Source organism: Sitophilus oryzae, unplaced genomic scaffold, assembly GCF_002938485.1.
Source record: "Sitophilus oryzae breed Bouriz unplaced genomic scaffold, Soryzae_2.0 scaffold_1494_pilon_pilon, whole genome shotgun sequence".
In the NCBI taxonomy this organism is placed as follows: Eukaryota; Metazoa; Arthropoda; class Insecta; order Coleoptera; family Curculionidae; genus Sitophilus; species Sitophilus oryzae.
This window is the reverse complement of record NW_022146163.1, coordinates 4,540,029-4,556,197: the sequence shown is the minus strand read 5'-3', so window position 1 is coordinate 4,556,197 and position 16,169 is coordinate 4,540,029. Positions and strand designations below refer to the sequence as shown.

Here is a 16,169-nt window from a genome sequence, read left to right as displayed (position 1 = left end):
TTTTCTGTAATTCGAAACACAGGCTTTGATTTTTTGTTTGCGTTCGAAACTATTTTTCCCGTCCTAAAATATAATTTTTGTTTACTAACGGGACAAAAATTAATTTTAAAAAACTACAAAGCTAGAACCTTTAAAAAAGAAACAGTTAAAACATTAGAATTTGTTCACACAAAACTTATATTTTTTATCTTATGTAAAAACCTCTTGGCTTGAAGTATCGCTATATATCAATTTATTGTATATTTTGTTTACTAACGGGACATAAAATTTAGATATACTTATAATATTTTATCACAAAATATACTTTCTTGGAAAGAGTAACAACACAATAATTCTATCACTCAAACAGAAGCGCAAAGAAAACTGACAGCGTTAGCGCATTGCTCAGCTTTTTTTAACCATAGCCACCTTGATAAAACAAAGCGATTTTTTGGAATTTCACTGTGAAAACCAAAACTATTTTGTTCTGACTATTTTCAAGGAGCACTAGATTAGAAAGTTAAGTTATTCTAGTTTTGTTATGTACTATAGGCATTATACTACAAATAAAAGTACAAATATTTTAAAAAATGTCTCATTTTAAAATTAACAAAAAAATGTATTGTTTGTGGAATCGCCCTTAACGAAAGATAATCAAAGGCGAAAATGACAGGACACGCAAATTTTAAAGTATAATTAGTGGAAAAAGTTAAAAGTTTGTTAACTTTTTCTACTAATTGAAAATTACTACCACTAATTTTGACGTTCTGAATGCTTACATTGAAATTAGAGGGACAAACTTCTACGCTTGATTGAAATCACTAATTTCGAGATTCTGAATGAAGTTTAAGTATTTAGAACGTTAAAATTAGTGGTAATAATTTTCAATTAGTACAAACCTTTAACTTTAGCTTCCTCCTTACCTCGCAATTATTGAAATAAATTAGTGGTTTCAATTACACTTTATACTTTTTAGTTTACGATTATACACAATGTTTAAAAAACATAATTAAAATTAATAGAATGTCCTAGCAACAGCTTGCGTTAGTCAGTTGTATCCATAGAGAAAGCCTAATAGGGTGTCTCAGATTTTAATCGGGAAAATTTAATAGACGATAGAACTTGCAAAAATAAAACAAAAAGTTCATATCAACTTGTAAGATTTAACGCTTCCTTTTCGAGATACAGGGTGTTAAAGTTACTTAAAAAAGAAAAAAAATTAAGATATTTGAAAAACTATTTAATCGATTTTGATATAACTTTATCCGTTTATAAGACTTACTATGGGACTTAATTTGATGTAATTAGATTTAAGTTTAATGGCCAGGGGCGGCGGTGAGGCATCACTGTTAAATTATTTTAAAGGAAAAAATAGGCACGCCACTGCTTTTTTAGTTTAATATTATTTTTGGATTTAGTAATTAAAAATATTATTTTTGTGTCTCCTGACTTTTTTGTCTATAACCTAACCATTATTATTTAATTTATTATCCAGGGTGGAGTGAATAAATGAATTTAATTTTTTTCGCAAGAAGTAAGCAAGATAGACAAAAAAATCAGGAGACTAAAAAATAATATTTTTAATTACTAAATCAAATAATATTAAACTTCTAGAAAAGCAGAGGCGTGCCTATTTTTTCCTTTAAAACAATTTAAATCTTACAAGTTGATATGAACTTTTTGTTTTATTTTTGCAAGTTCTATCGTCTATTAAATTTTTCCGATTAAAATCTGAGACACCCTGTATATCTTATATAACAATCTACTTTTGATCTCTAACCACAATACCACAATTTCTCTTGGCGGAAGATAATCAAAGGCCAAAATGACATTTCTCGCAAGTTTTGAAGTATAATTAGTGGAAAATTAAAAGTTTGATAACTTTTTCTACTAATTGAAAAAATGTCTACCACTAATTTTGACTTTCTGAATGCTTACATTGAGCTTTTTTCCCACTAATTATACTTCAAAATCTATTCTACCCCATGTCTACCCTACATCATATTTTTACACGTTTTGAATAAAATTAGAACGGCACTGATAAATTAGAATTTAATTCAACCATTCTAGGACACCGTTGCGGTCAATCTAAGATTTTTGATATGCTCCTTCTTTAATCTTTTTATTCAAAATTGTCTATAGATACAACTGACTACATGACTGACTATGGTAAGTATGTTACTAGGATATTTTATTAATTTTAATTGTATTTTTTAACATTGTGAATGATCGTAAACTCTTAAGTATAAAGTATAATCAAAACCACTAATTTCGAGGTTCGGAATGAAGCTTATTTTTTTTTAATATAGGGATATGGATTTTTATTTCCTTTGTTAAAAACTTATGACCTCTCTAAACTCCTTACTATCCGCATAACGTATGACTACTACTGTTCTAACTGTTTGTAGAACGAAGAAATGCAGAAGCAGACAGCTCAGTTTCATTGTAGCATTAATTGTCTAAGTGAACAAAATAAAGTGTTGAAAGAACAAATCGAGCAGTACGTTGTTCGTATGAAGAATTTGAATACCGAAAAGGAAACGTTGGTAAGGAAAAATAGGGAATTGCTGAACGAATTAAGATCGTTACAGTCGACGACTTTTAGTATGGACAAGCAACAACGGTAAGTTTACGGTTTTTTATATAAATTTAGTTTATGTTTTATTATTTTTTATAAAATTGCATTATATATATATATATATATATATATATATATATATATATATATATATATATATATATATATATATATATATATTTTTCACAAAAGTCAATATGTTATGTATAACTCTAATATCCCAGCTTATTCAATACCAACCGGTCATCTTCGCTTGTTTCACTGGAGCTCAGATTGTCAACAGGCTGATTATAAATTAAAATATAGTATTATAAAAATATAAGGATTTTTTGAACAATAATCGACTTTCCGAAAAAGGCTCGTTCTAGAAACACCTGCGGGGGGGGGGAGCATAAAGCCGCCTATAATCATGTATTACTTTATACCGAGCTTTATACAAAGCGTTTCAAAAAGCATGTGCCATCTCTCGTGGGGAGATTCCTCACGTAAAAATAAGATTTATTTTCCATATCAACATAGGTCCGATTCTGCTTTGTTTCGTAGCTACAGGGTCTTAAAGTCTTAATAATCTTTCGATTTGTTGTAATTTCCTTCCAAGTACTTTTAGTGATTCGAATGAAATTTTGAGGTTAAAAGTTACTGTAAGTGTCAGAGCTACATATCTTAATGCTACAAAAGTGGAGATAAATTTAGCAGGGACGTGCATATATGGGTTATCACTGGAATATTTTTCCAAAAAAATGAAACGTGCCTTTTTTTATATCAAAATTATGTAGGTCGTTTAATGTCAATTAAAAATTATCTCTTGATAGTTTGTCGAATTCGGCCTCCTCGATGAGATAAACGCAATTTTATTAATCACAATTAATAAAATTAAAATAAAAATAAAATTAATTAATTATATATTTTACCCCATTTATTATTAATTATTATTATTACTATTAGGCCAACCTACAGTGATTTTAAATAAAAAAATAAAGGTATTTAAGATGATAGATGGATTTAAGATTACAAAAAACCTAATTTTGAAATGTTTTAACATCCTGTAACTATTTTCATTTGATGAGGAATAAATGAGTACATATTTAAAACTTTCGCAAGTTAATGATATTAAATTTTTTATTTTTATTCTAAATTAGATTTTTTTAGAGGTTGCTATTAGGCTTGGATCAAGGCAAATTAATAAAATTGCGTTTATCTCATCAAAGAGGCTGAAATCGACAAAATATCAAGAGACAACTTTTAATCGGCATTATGTCGCTAACAATAGAAAAAAGTCAGTGGCGTACATGCTTTTGTTAGAAAAATATTCCAGTGATAACCCATACGCACGTCCCTGGTGAATAAGTCGACACTTTTTAGGATTAAAATATGTCGCATTTATAGTAACTTTTACCCTCAAAATTTAATTCGAGATGCTAAAAGTACTTGGAAGAAAATTATAATAAATCGAAAAAATATTAAAACTTTAACACCCTGTAGCTACGAAACAAAACACAATCGGACCTATGTTGATACGAAAAATAAATCTTATTTTTACGTGAGGAATCTCCACACGAGAGATGGCACGTGTTTTTTGAAACACCCTGTATAAGTTGGTCGGCGCAAAAACTGAGCCAGGCGAAATTCAATATAATTAAAAAGAAAAATAAATATTGTCATTGTCAATTTTTATATAAATTGTTACTTAAATTATAAAAATGTTTTTAAAAAAGTGTTGTATAGTAGAAAAGTATATAATATAAAATATACAGGGTAAAGTTCGTATCAAATGAGAGTTTTTTTATTATTGATTTATGCATAAAATTTTATGCGGGATTTCTTTAGCATTCCCAGTATCATAAAAAAATCATTTTGACACGTCATGACGACAAATTTTAAAAACTCTCTTCATATGGTGGGGTTAGGAGACCAAATATCGAAAAAAGTCAAAGAGAAAACTTATCTTTATAAGGAATTTAATGTTACGTCTTTGAACCAAGTTTCCTAAATATACAGGAACTTTCAAAAAATATTATTTTTCGATGAAATTTTCGATGATGAAAAAAAGACAATTCTAGTAAAATAATTTCTAATAAAATAATTTCTATATATTGTTAGGCTGAAGTTTTTCTTTTTTATAATGTTGCTATCGCAACAATTTTGGTATCTTAACAATGTATACCAGGTGCGTTTCAAAAATCACTCGCTCCTATAACTTTTTTATTTTTTCAGATAAAAACGATATTTGGTATGTTAGTGTATGACATAAATTAGATTGATTGACGTAGTCAATTATCTTCGGTCACTTCCTGTTTCACCGGAAATGACTACAACTTTTGATTTATAAATGGCACTGTCGGTATTTTTTTATTTTATTCGATAGAAAATGACACTCTCCATAGAATGACATATATATCAACTTCTGACATTTTCGCATATGGTTTATTTGAAATTGTAACATGCGGTTCATAACGACAATTTCTGTTTCTGAGCCACCCAGGTTCCATTTGAAAAAATTGAGATATGATTAAAAATATGATTTGGGCATCTTTTAACTGGCCAGGCCAAGACACGAAAAATATTGGATGATCTAATCTATTTTTCCAAGGATCCTTGATTAAAAATTAGTGTTTTTAACACCGCCATGGCACTCTAGATTGAAATTTAAAATACAATTTTTTAAGCGAAAATATCAAAAGTTGACATATGATATGTCATTCTACTCGGAGTATCATTTAAAAATCAAAAGTTGTAGTCATTTCCGGTGAAATAGGAAGTGATCGAAAACAATTGAATGCGTCAATCGATCCTAATTTTTCTCGTATACTAACATGCCAAATCTCGTTTTTTTATCTGAAAAATAAAAAAGTTATAGGGTTGAGCCACTTTTGAGACGCATCCGGTATACTTAAAATTAACAATTTTCCAAGTAGAAATTGATTTTTTTTTATTAATTTGTTAAACTACTGCTATTTTTGTAATTATAATAAAATAGACAACATATTTAGGCATGCAATCGACTCACTCAAACAAATGGAATCCGACGTAGAAGATTTAAAACAAAACAAAGAGGAAATATGTTTGGAGAGTAAAAACGTTATTAAAAATGTTAGAGCTTGGGTAGAGGAACAAAAAATAATTAACGATCTTATCATCAAAAGGGAACAGATGTATTTGGATACAATTAAAAAAATGAGCGCCGACAAGTATGTTACTGGGTGTGAATAATTAACACTAACACAAAAACTTTGTGATAATGAGTGATATTTTAATTTTATTAACTAATTCGATATTTAATCTAATATTACTAATGCTTGTATTATTCATATTACTGTCTTGTTAGATTTGGAAGTTAAATGATAATAATGTGTGTTAATAATCATTCTTTATAAGAATTTAATAATTAAAAATTCACAGAAATTAAATCTGACAGTCATATTAAAACATTAATATTTTTATCCGGAAATGAGGTTAGAAAAATACAATCTGTTTAATCAAGTTTACATATCCAAAGGTAGAAGTGTTTAGATAGAATTGTGTAGGGGATACTTCTAAGAAAGGAAATCCATAATAATATTAATGATAAGAAAATTATATTTGAGGCAAAGTCGGCATACGAAAATTTCGGCAGACGACATCCAAACAATGACAGAAAATTTAATTTATGTGGGAATTAAAATGACAGACACAGCTGTCACTGTTATGTATCCTCTCGATAGATAGACTTTAGGTTTTATTTCTTATTTGTCAGAAATAATTCGGGTCTGAATAAATGAATAATTGGTCAGAATAAATGGGTAGCAGCAGTAAATTTGGAAGACTTTTTATTTAAATCCAGGACATGATACAAAGAAAATAAGGTATGATCGATAGCGGCTCCAATTTCGTTCAGTTTGCGCATATCACTTGTGACGTCACTACCTCATACAAAAATAAAAAAACGTAAAGATTTCAGTTAACGTCTCCTTTTTGCTGCCAGGGCTAATCTGGACTTGTTTACGCGGAATCCGAACCGCGGTCCTCGGCCATATCATGGTCAATGGCCTACCGACTTGGCAAGTGTCTAAATCGATTCTTACTCACGAGATATCCGATCTCATCCGGCCTCGAACCGGCGTGAATGAGCAGTGTGTGTCAATAGATTTTACGCTTTTGCCTTTTTTTTTGGACAACAGCACGATACAGAGTTTCGAACCGGTCACCCGTCCATCCACTAGTATCGCCTTAAGTCGCTTAACTTCGGTGTTCTAATGGGAACCGGTGTTTCGACGTAGCTGGGCCGTTGCCCTCGTACAAAAATATCCATATTGTTCAATTGCCACTAATAAATAAAAGACCTATAATAGGGAAGAATTACGACATAACCTCAAAAGTTATGTCAAAACTCGTAAAAATTACATTTGAAAAGTAGTTTTCACATTTATTATGTCATCAGTTTGACGATTTGAAATTGGCACCCGGAGCGTGCCGATATCACCTGTGACGTAGCGACCAACCTGCGCAATATCATACCTTCGTTTCTTTGTATAATGTAATTAGGGACACTATAAACGCATGAGTGACACAGTGCTTCGAACATATGGCTCTAGAGGACAAAAATCCAAAACTTCTCTTTTATTGTAAGCAAGTACGTACTCATTGTACTAAATAATGATGTTCTTAGTCCCACGTTTATAAAAAAAATCTTATAAATAATAATAATGTTGGAGCTGTGTTCCATCTAAGCAAATAATAAGTTATAGTATGAAAACGGTGTAAGTATTAAATAAATTCCTGTGATAAAAATGAATTGAAATAACATTAGAACATGATTCCTACAATATAAGCGTAATATAAGATAAAAATGTTTTTCTTTAATGAAAAAGAAACATTAATGTTATATTTAATTAAAAAAAAACTTAAGATACTATAAATTTACTTTAGGACAACCAAATGCATAGATCGTAACTACTCTGATTCAGGAGAATCAATGCTGACAGAATCTTCCAAATTTATAGTATCCAAATCACAGGTAGATGAAGTATCCTCACATATAAGATATTTCTGTACATCATTTTCTAATATGTTACGTTTTCGCGTTGTTACTGTTCATTTTGTGGGTATGAGGGGTTCGGATGTTAATAGTTATCTCTTTAATAGACCATATCCATATATTATTTTTTCCTTTTCTTGGGTATGAGATTTTATAATAAATTGAAAGATGGACACTTTTTTTATGCGACGTTTCGCTCCAACATAGTGGACTTTTTCAGGCACAAGTGGTGTCTCATTTGACTGGAAGGTTCATCAATATCTAATAAGAACATATTTTTTGAAATACAAATAATTTTGAGTTCTTGTCCTTATGTTCAAGCCAAGTATTAGCCAGATCGGCATTGCTTATCAATTTTACTCCATCTGAAAAGTATTATAAAATAAAGTTCGTCGCAAGCAGACGCAGGTGAACTATACAAAAATTAAAAGTGTATGAATATGGCAACAAAAATATTCAATAAATACGATATGTTTTGATATGTTTTTTTTAAATGCCTTTTTGAAGTTTGAAAACGTAAAATTTTTATACCCATTTAAGAATCATCTTAAAAAATAAATAAGAACTAAACAATCACGAACTTGTTTAGAAATAAATTTAAAGTACATACCTTGTTTAACAATATCCATAGTGGCTTTCAATTAAGTACATACCCGTTTAACTTCATAATATACAGAACTACTATGAATGTTATTCTTTTCACTGATGAGATAATGATCGCAAAATTTATTTTTAGTGAAAATATTTGCTAACAAAAACGCTGTTTATGAAAAATAATATACAGGATGGTTGAACATTGCTATAAGTATAAAATTATATATTCAGATATTAGTAAATTTTAAGTTATTTTTTGATTTTTGTCCATGGGACGAAGCACTGTGCGTGAGTTCAAACTTTAGTAATTCTGAAAGAAATAAAAATTTTCAATGCGGCATACAATGCTGAAAAGGGAATTTTCTAATCTTTCAAGTACCCTTGGTCGGTATTAAAAAGTTGCATAAAAAACTCTACTTGGTAGCTACTCAGAAACCGAAAATTTTAAACACATTTAACATAAGTTAGGTATGGATCTTTGTTCACATGAAACACCCTGTATATTTCAAAATAATTTTAAATTTTGCAAATTGTCTCCCTTAATTGTCTCCCCGTAAAATATTTTGTTTCTACATCTTTCCGTATTCGTATAATCAACCGAAGCGAATGAGGTGCGCCACCCTGTTGTGATAATACTATAATCTCTCCAAAAAATCCTATATGAGTATTTCGCCACTGCAAGAAAATCTACAAAATAAAATAGTTATTTTTGTAAACACTTCTGCGTTAATCCCAAACGGAAACTACTTGTCAGAATTTAGGTTTACAGATATACAAATTTGCCTAACGAACAAAAAAATGCTTAACGTTTCGGAAAGTTTATCTTTTTCCTTCGTCGCACAGTGGGCAAAAATCCAGAAGTATGTTGCAAAAATTCTTTTTTTATACGATTTTATTCAAATTTGGTAAAAACATTCTATGCCAGTAGGCCGTGAACCCTGTTAGTTTTGGCTGACTTGAGAGTGGTTGGGGGTGGTGGAGGGGATTCATAAAATGGAAAAATCATCTTTTGACTAATACAGCTACCAAAATGCGGTAAGAATATTTTACATTTCACTAAATTTTACGATTTTTGGCAGAGACAAGATGAAACAGACAAATATTGAGCAATTATTACTCCTCTGCCATATACAGGGTTTGTTTTATATATTGACATCCTCTGTATCTTTTTATTCGACGTTTTCGAAAAAAAGTGTCTTGAATAAAAGTTTAACGGTCTCGAATACATTTTTCAAAACAGTCTTCTTTGCATATACAGGGTGCCTTAGAAATCCTGTGTGTGGCCCAACTTTCTTATTTCAAATTAGTACCCAATTTTTTATTTGATTTTTATTTTCTCCTAAAAATCCTAACTACTTTTTTGTAGCATAGCCTATACCTAATTTGAAATAAGATAGTTGAACCACGCCCAGACTTTTTGAAGCACTTTGTATATGCGAAATAGACTTTTTTGGCAAATTTATTCAAAACCACTTTCATTTGAAACAGTTTTCGGAAACGTCAAATAAAAACCATAAAGGAGGTGTCAATGTATATAAGAAAACCCTAGTATAACTAATCCAATCGAACTTTTATTCAAGATTGTTTGTCATTTGAATAAGTTGGGTCTCTAATAATACCAGGCAATATGTGATCAATATTTTATTATTATATTATGTTATTATTATATTTTAAATAAGTAATAATATTCTGAGAATTAAACAATGACAATTTAGAAAATAATAGAACTTATACCTATTAAAAATATCTAAATTTTATTTTACCACCTACTATTTACTGATATTTTGTTTTATAACAGCTGGAAGCAATGGTCACGAAGTGCACATTTTTAAATCTGAAAGAAAAATCCATTTCATTTAATTTAAAAAATTAGGTACTGTCAAAATTTGTCAAAAAATGTCATTTGACATTTATGACATACCTCTTCGGAAATCTTGAGAAAAGTTACGTAACTTTATATTTCAAGTTCTTCTCTAGCTCTAGCTACTATAACAATTAATTTATGAGAAGTATCCACATAAAGGATGTTACTATACACATACACATGGAGGCTTACCCTTCCAATAAATTTAATGTTGCGATTTTTTGCGATTTTTTTGACTTAACTTTTCTAAGATAGAATATATGCCACTATCAAAAAAACCTTAAATGATTATGTTCTACTTTGACCTTTACCTAGTTTTTATCCAAAAAATCAAAATAAAAGATACTTTTTTACTTACCTTCACATTAAATTTACCCCAACCGGGAATCTACGTAAAACACGTTATGACAATTTTACAATAATTTTTGACAGTAAGCTAAGGTCGTCCGATTCAATTGTTATAATACTGTGTCACTTGAATGCAACGCCTACTATTTAAGAAATTGTAGAAAAAAGGCAGTTATTGGACACAAATTAACTGAAAATGTAGGTTTTGCGCAAAGTTCGTTTTACAGCCCCTCGAAAGAGACTCCGAATATGTTTTTTTGTTAGTTTTATGTGGTTTCCTCTTAACTAATGTTTCCAATCTAATGTTATTGCCATAAATGCTAACTGTGGATGTTATTTTTTGCAACTTGGTTTGGACATATTGTCTACTGTGCGTCGGAAGCAAAAAAAATACAAAGAATAAAGAAAAAAAACTATTTAAAATATTTAAATTCAACTATTCGAGAACACTTTAGTTTTTAAAAACAGATACGTCTACAAAAACCGTTGACGTTCTGTTAAAATAACATTATATCAAGTTAAACTTCAAAACCTTTTACCTGATAACAATTACTTAATAAGGTAAAACCAAAAATCCCCCAACTTTCTGTATGATTATTTTTATTTTTTACGTATGTTATGTTCTTTAAAATCAAAGAAGTGATTGCCATACATTACTAACATCTACAGATGCATGAGCAATACATTTATTTTTATTAGATTGTATTAAAAAAGCTTCTTTTCTTTTTCTTTTAGAGGCTATCGTTTCTTTCATTATAATTTTGGCGTTATTGAAATTTATTCTGTGCCCTGTGTCCCATGAATGTTGACAAATCTTAGTTTTGTGAAAATCTCCCTTTCTTAAATAATCTTTATGTTCTTTAATTCGAACATTTAAGGGTCTAGATGATTCACCAATGTAAAATTTATCGCATTCACATGTATTTGGTATATTACATTTTTTGTTTGTTGTTCTGTATTCATTGGTTTAGTATGTATACTCTTATCTATCTAAACTTCAGTTTTTTTTTAATTAATAGACAACCAGCTTGCAAAAAGGTAACGGGGCCCAGACCCTGTACCAAAAGATATGTAGATTTCAAACAGACTACTCCCTGGACATCACCGTGCAGTTTAGGGTCACAAGGTACCGCTTCAGTTTATGACGACAGTCCCCCGGCTAGTCCTGATGTTTACAGTGGTAATGACTGGTATTCATCAACATTTAAGGTAAACAATTTGTATGCAAATACGTATAACGTATAGGAACCCACCCTTACTTAGAACCAATCTACACCTACTTAGAACCAATCTGCATCTGAATGCAGAAAAAATGCAACGGAGAAATTTTTGATCAAATTTAAAGTGTTGATATTTTTGTTATTTTTAGCCCTATTTTCATGAATTTTTTAGCAAATTGTATATAATTATATCAACTTTAATTCATAGACTAAGTTTTTTATAAACTTTAGTATTTGGCATATTATACAAGGTTAATCGAGAGGTTGTTTTTTACCTTAACTTTAAAACACCCTGTGCAATAATTTCGTGTGTAAATTTACCTAAAATATAATTTTACGGTCAGAACCATGACTCCTGAGTCCTGAGCATTTTATTTTTTAATTCATCTCAATACTTGCTTTGGTTAATTTTTAAGAGAGAAATGAACAATTTGCAATTTTTTCAATTATCATTACTTTTTGATGTAATTTTTTAATATTATGACGAGATGGTTTTGGTGACTATTGTCGTAACGTCGCATTACGCTGCATTGGATACTCTATACTAAATTTAAAAAAAAAACATTAAAGACTAACGATACAGTCCTGGTATTAATAAACATTAATAACGATAAAAGAACTAACGATATTAAAGAAAACATATGTAATACTCAAATATACAAACAGAAAAAAACATTGTAAAAAATGCCCTAATACTTTGTATTGCCTTCCTTGCCTGCTATACAGTTGCGTGCAGACTCTCTTCACAGATGGGGTAAGATACCATCACCCAGATGCGACTGTGGGCCGACAGACAAACCGTACGCCACATAGTGGAGGAGTGTAAGATGAGAGCTTACGGTGGAAACTATTCCGATTTCCTGACTGCTGATGACGCTGCAATAGACTATATACGTAATCTTGACGTTTGTATTTAATCTCACTGTATTTGTCTCCTGTTGCGCTTATTTTGTTTGTGATATACCGTGTTCTTTTTATATTTATATATTTTATATCTTTTTGTATTGTTTATATTTTTACGTGTATTTTGTAATATATGTTAAACGATGTGCTTGCCATACGATAAATAAATAATGCCTGCTATAAATGCCTGTATACGTCCGTTCATACTGTCATTGAGGCTGCATATATCATATTGCGTTATGCTTTCCCATCCTTTTTTAAGAACCAAGTGAAGTTCATTTAATGAAGCTGGTACCGCTTCGCGTACCACCTCTAACCCTCCTACCGAGCATTTCCCAAACGTCGAACATAATGGATACTTCATAATAGTATATAGTTCACAATAATCCCTAAAGCCACCTTGGCCATATTGAAAAATAACTTCAAAAATTGCAAATTGTTGGTTGGCCAAACCAAACACTTTAAATTGGACCAAGAATTTCTCCGTTACGTTTTTTTTGCATCAGAGTGTAAATCATACATACTTCCTGGATATCCTCTAGCATCTTCAACATAGGAATTGATGACACTGACAGTTCTAACTGGATTCCGTTTAGATTTTAATCAGTGTTGCCAACTCTTCACTAATCGTCCTACTAAATTAGAGCAAAAATCCTATTAGAATCCTACAAAATCTCTAAAATGTTACCAAAATCTCAACAAACTCAATTTTATTAAATAAAAACCAGGAAAAATATGTTTTCCTTTAATTGATTTATTAATTTTATATTGTTGTTTTCAGACTGAATCTGAAAATGACTCTGGGGAGGAATATTGTGTCAATACTTTGGAAAATTTAACGCAACAAATGAGAAATACCAGTAAAATGTGGAATGAAAAGCGCGCATGTACCGACTGTAAATTTGCCAAAGAAAAAAAGTGATTGTGAATAATTTATTTATATTATTTTTTGTAAGATATTTATATTTTCTATTTATATATTTATAACAAACGTCTAACTTAAGTATTGTGAAACTAATTTTTTATACATTATGTCTAGTCAATATAATAAACATATTAAAAGTAATTTTCTATAAAATTCAAATCTAAATTGTAACACTTTGATATTTACTTTCCAGACACAAACTCAACTTTTCAAAAATTAATTTTTATTGTAAATATCAAAAGTTTTAATTTTTATGTAATTTTTAGTAAATGACATTTAAAGATTTTAAGGCTGCACAGAAATTATCATCGATTTTCATTTCCAAGTTGACTGGGACGCCAATACCGGTTCGCGGCTTTAAAGAATGGTTAACAGCTACTTGACACCTTAATTAATTGACCTACGTGTGTACAGGGTGGGCCAAATTGGACGCTTTTAAAGGGAAACACCCTTTTCTATAGGAGATAGACGAAAACTAATATTGGTGTCTGGAGGTCAATTTTTATCAAAAACATGATGGCGAAAACCACACATCGATATCTGTTACCGTTTCGGTTCGAGTTACGGGGTGTTTTTCAAAAATGTGCATTTTTAACAAATCGCTGTTAAGTTTTTTGCCATGGAAAATTTCGTATTTTTATGAAAACATTTCCAAACACCTTTTTACGTAGAATTTAATGGTTTAAGTATAATTTTTTTAAAATTAATAATTTAAGAGTTATCAACAGAAAAATTGATTTTTTATTTGGGACACCCTGAATATTTTTAAATAACTGAAAAGAACTTAAAATTACTTTTCCAAAAATGTAGCACACTTGATAATTTGTTATAGTCCCCTTCTAAATACAGAATTTTTAAAAGTTCGCCACTTTTAACTAGTAGGCTTTGGACCCCTTATTAATGATCTAACCCCTAATAGATCTCGAAAACATAGTTTTCCAGCAAGACAAGGCACTGCCTCAAGACTCTAGAGTTATTAGCAAACTTTTGCAGCCAATTTCGAGAATAATTGAATAGCTAACCAAAATCCCAGCCGTTGGCCGTCCGCCGGGACTGCAGGACTTAGCGCCTATGGAGTTTTATCTTTGAGGAAGAATAAAATATCTTATGTTTAAATTACGCATATAATCTAGACAAGAATTAGAAGTACTTAGCGGTTATGCGAGGGTATCTTTCACCCCCATTGAGTTAATGAATTCCGGGAGAAATGATCAAAAACGGTCCCTGGCATCGGCAGAATGGCATCATTAAATCAAATCGAACCCATCGAAGTTAATTAAATCGAATTGTTTAAGTGATAATATTCAAACAACCTAACAGACACAGGAGTTAGGCAGGGATGTGTCTTAGCGCCTCTCCTATTCAACATATTCATGACAGCGCTCTCCATTATAGTGGACAGCAAACTGCAGGAGAGAGGATTGGGCATTAGATACAGAATCGACGGCGGTCTGTTCAACATAAAAACTCAGGACAAAAACACGTACAAAATTCATCACAGAACTTCAATACGCTGATGGCTGCGCTCTAGTTGCAAACACGTTACAACAATTACAAGAGATGTTGAACACATACATATACCTGGGCATACGGGGCTTTGAGCCTTAAGCTAAACATCGACAAAACCAAAATCATGTGCACTCCCCCGGAAGATCACAACAATGCTATAAAAATCGGAGAATAACTATTGGAATATGTGGCGGAATTCAATTACCTCGGCAGTTTGATTTCGGATAAGGCAAATATTGACTCTGAAATTCAGCACAGGATTAGCAGCGCTTCAAGAGTATTCTGGAAATTAAAAGACAGGGTTTCCTACAATCATGACTTCAGTACAAAAACGAAACTTGCAGTGTACCGAGCAATTATAATCCCCACTATGTTATATGGGAGCGAAACCTGGGTGCTGTACCGCCGACACATGAACGCATTAAACAAGTTGCAACAGACACACCTTAGACAACTCTTAAGAATCTGGTGGTTCCATCATGTCTCAAACGTATCGGTCCTTGAAAAAACTAACTGCGAGAGTATTGAAGTCATGGTTACAAAATCCCGCTTAAGTTGGGCTGGTCAACGTATGCAGAATGCAAGAAAATCGCACACCAAAATCTCTGCTTTACGGTGAGCTTGTAGACGGTAAGAGGAGGCCGGGTGGACAACTGAAAAGGTATAAGGACATTTTCCACGAAAACTTAAAGGTGTTTACAGAATGAGTGGGAAGAAGCAGCTCACAATAGAACTTTCAATGGAGAAGAATTGTAAACTCAGTTAACAGCGACAACCAAAAACTAAAGAGACAACAAAGAAATGAGATTTTTGAATGTCCGGAGTGCGGTAGGCAGATAACTTCACGCGTCGGGCTTTTCAGTCACAGAAAAGCTCATGAAAGAAAATGCCTTATGTGACCATCTTCTGATGCGTGTCGAATACTCGTCAACGAGGAATGGCAGTATGTTCAAAATTCAATAACTCGGAAACGGTTGGTTTGAGATACATTCTGTTTATTTCGATTTTTGCTTAAAATTGAAGGAAGAATTGAAATATGTAATAATATACAGGGTTCTATTTAAAAAAATTAAACTTTGATGTGCCACGACTTGATGTGCCACGAAATTTATTACTCGCCAATAGACATTTAAAAACCCTATAATTTTTGTATTTAACTTTTGGCGGTGCCTTGTATATTTTACCTAATAATCAACCGTTTCCATATATAACAGCGACCCTGTATATACCAAAGT

General features: G+C 31.1%; 1 protein-coding gene across 9 annotated transcripts in view; it reads left to right on the top strand.

Moving 5' to 3' along the window:
• The window catches only part of LOC115877536 (myosin-11-like), a 100,638-nt gene extending 87,106 nt beyond the window's left edge, over positions 1-13,532 (top strand). For 8 of the 9 annotated variants that reach the window (XM_030893765.1, XM_030893768.1, XM_030893771.1 and 5 more), the window contains 4 exons: positions 2,388-2,602; positions 5,548-5,745; positions 11,397-11,586; positions 13,282-13,532. In XM_030893765.1, the coding sequence (XP_030749625.1) occupies positions 2,388-2,602; positions 5,548-5,745; positions 11,397-11,586; positions 13,282-13,422 (744 nt within the window). In that variant the 3' untranslated portion in view covers positions 13,423-13,532. The remainder of the gene's footprint in view (positions 1-2,387; positions 2,603-5,547; positions 5,746-11,396; positions 11,587-13,281) is intronic. The other variant, XM_030893767.1, reaches the window with a different exon arrangement.
• Positions 13,533-16,169: the final 2,637 nt, after the last annotated feature.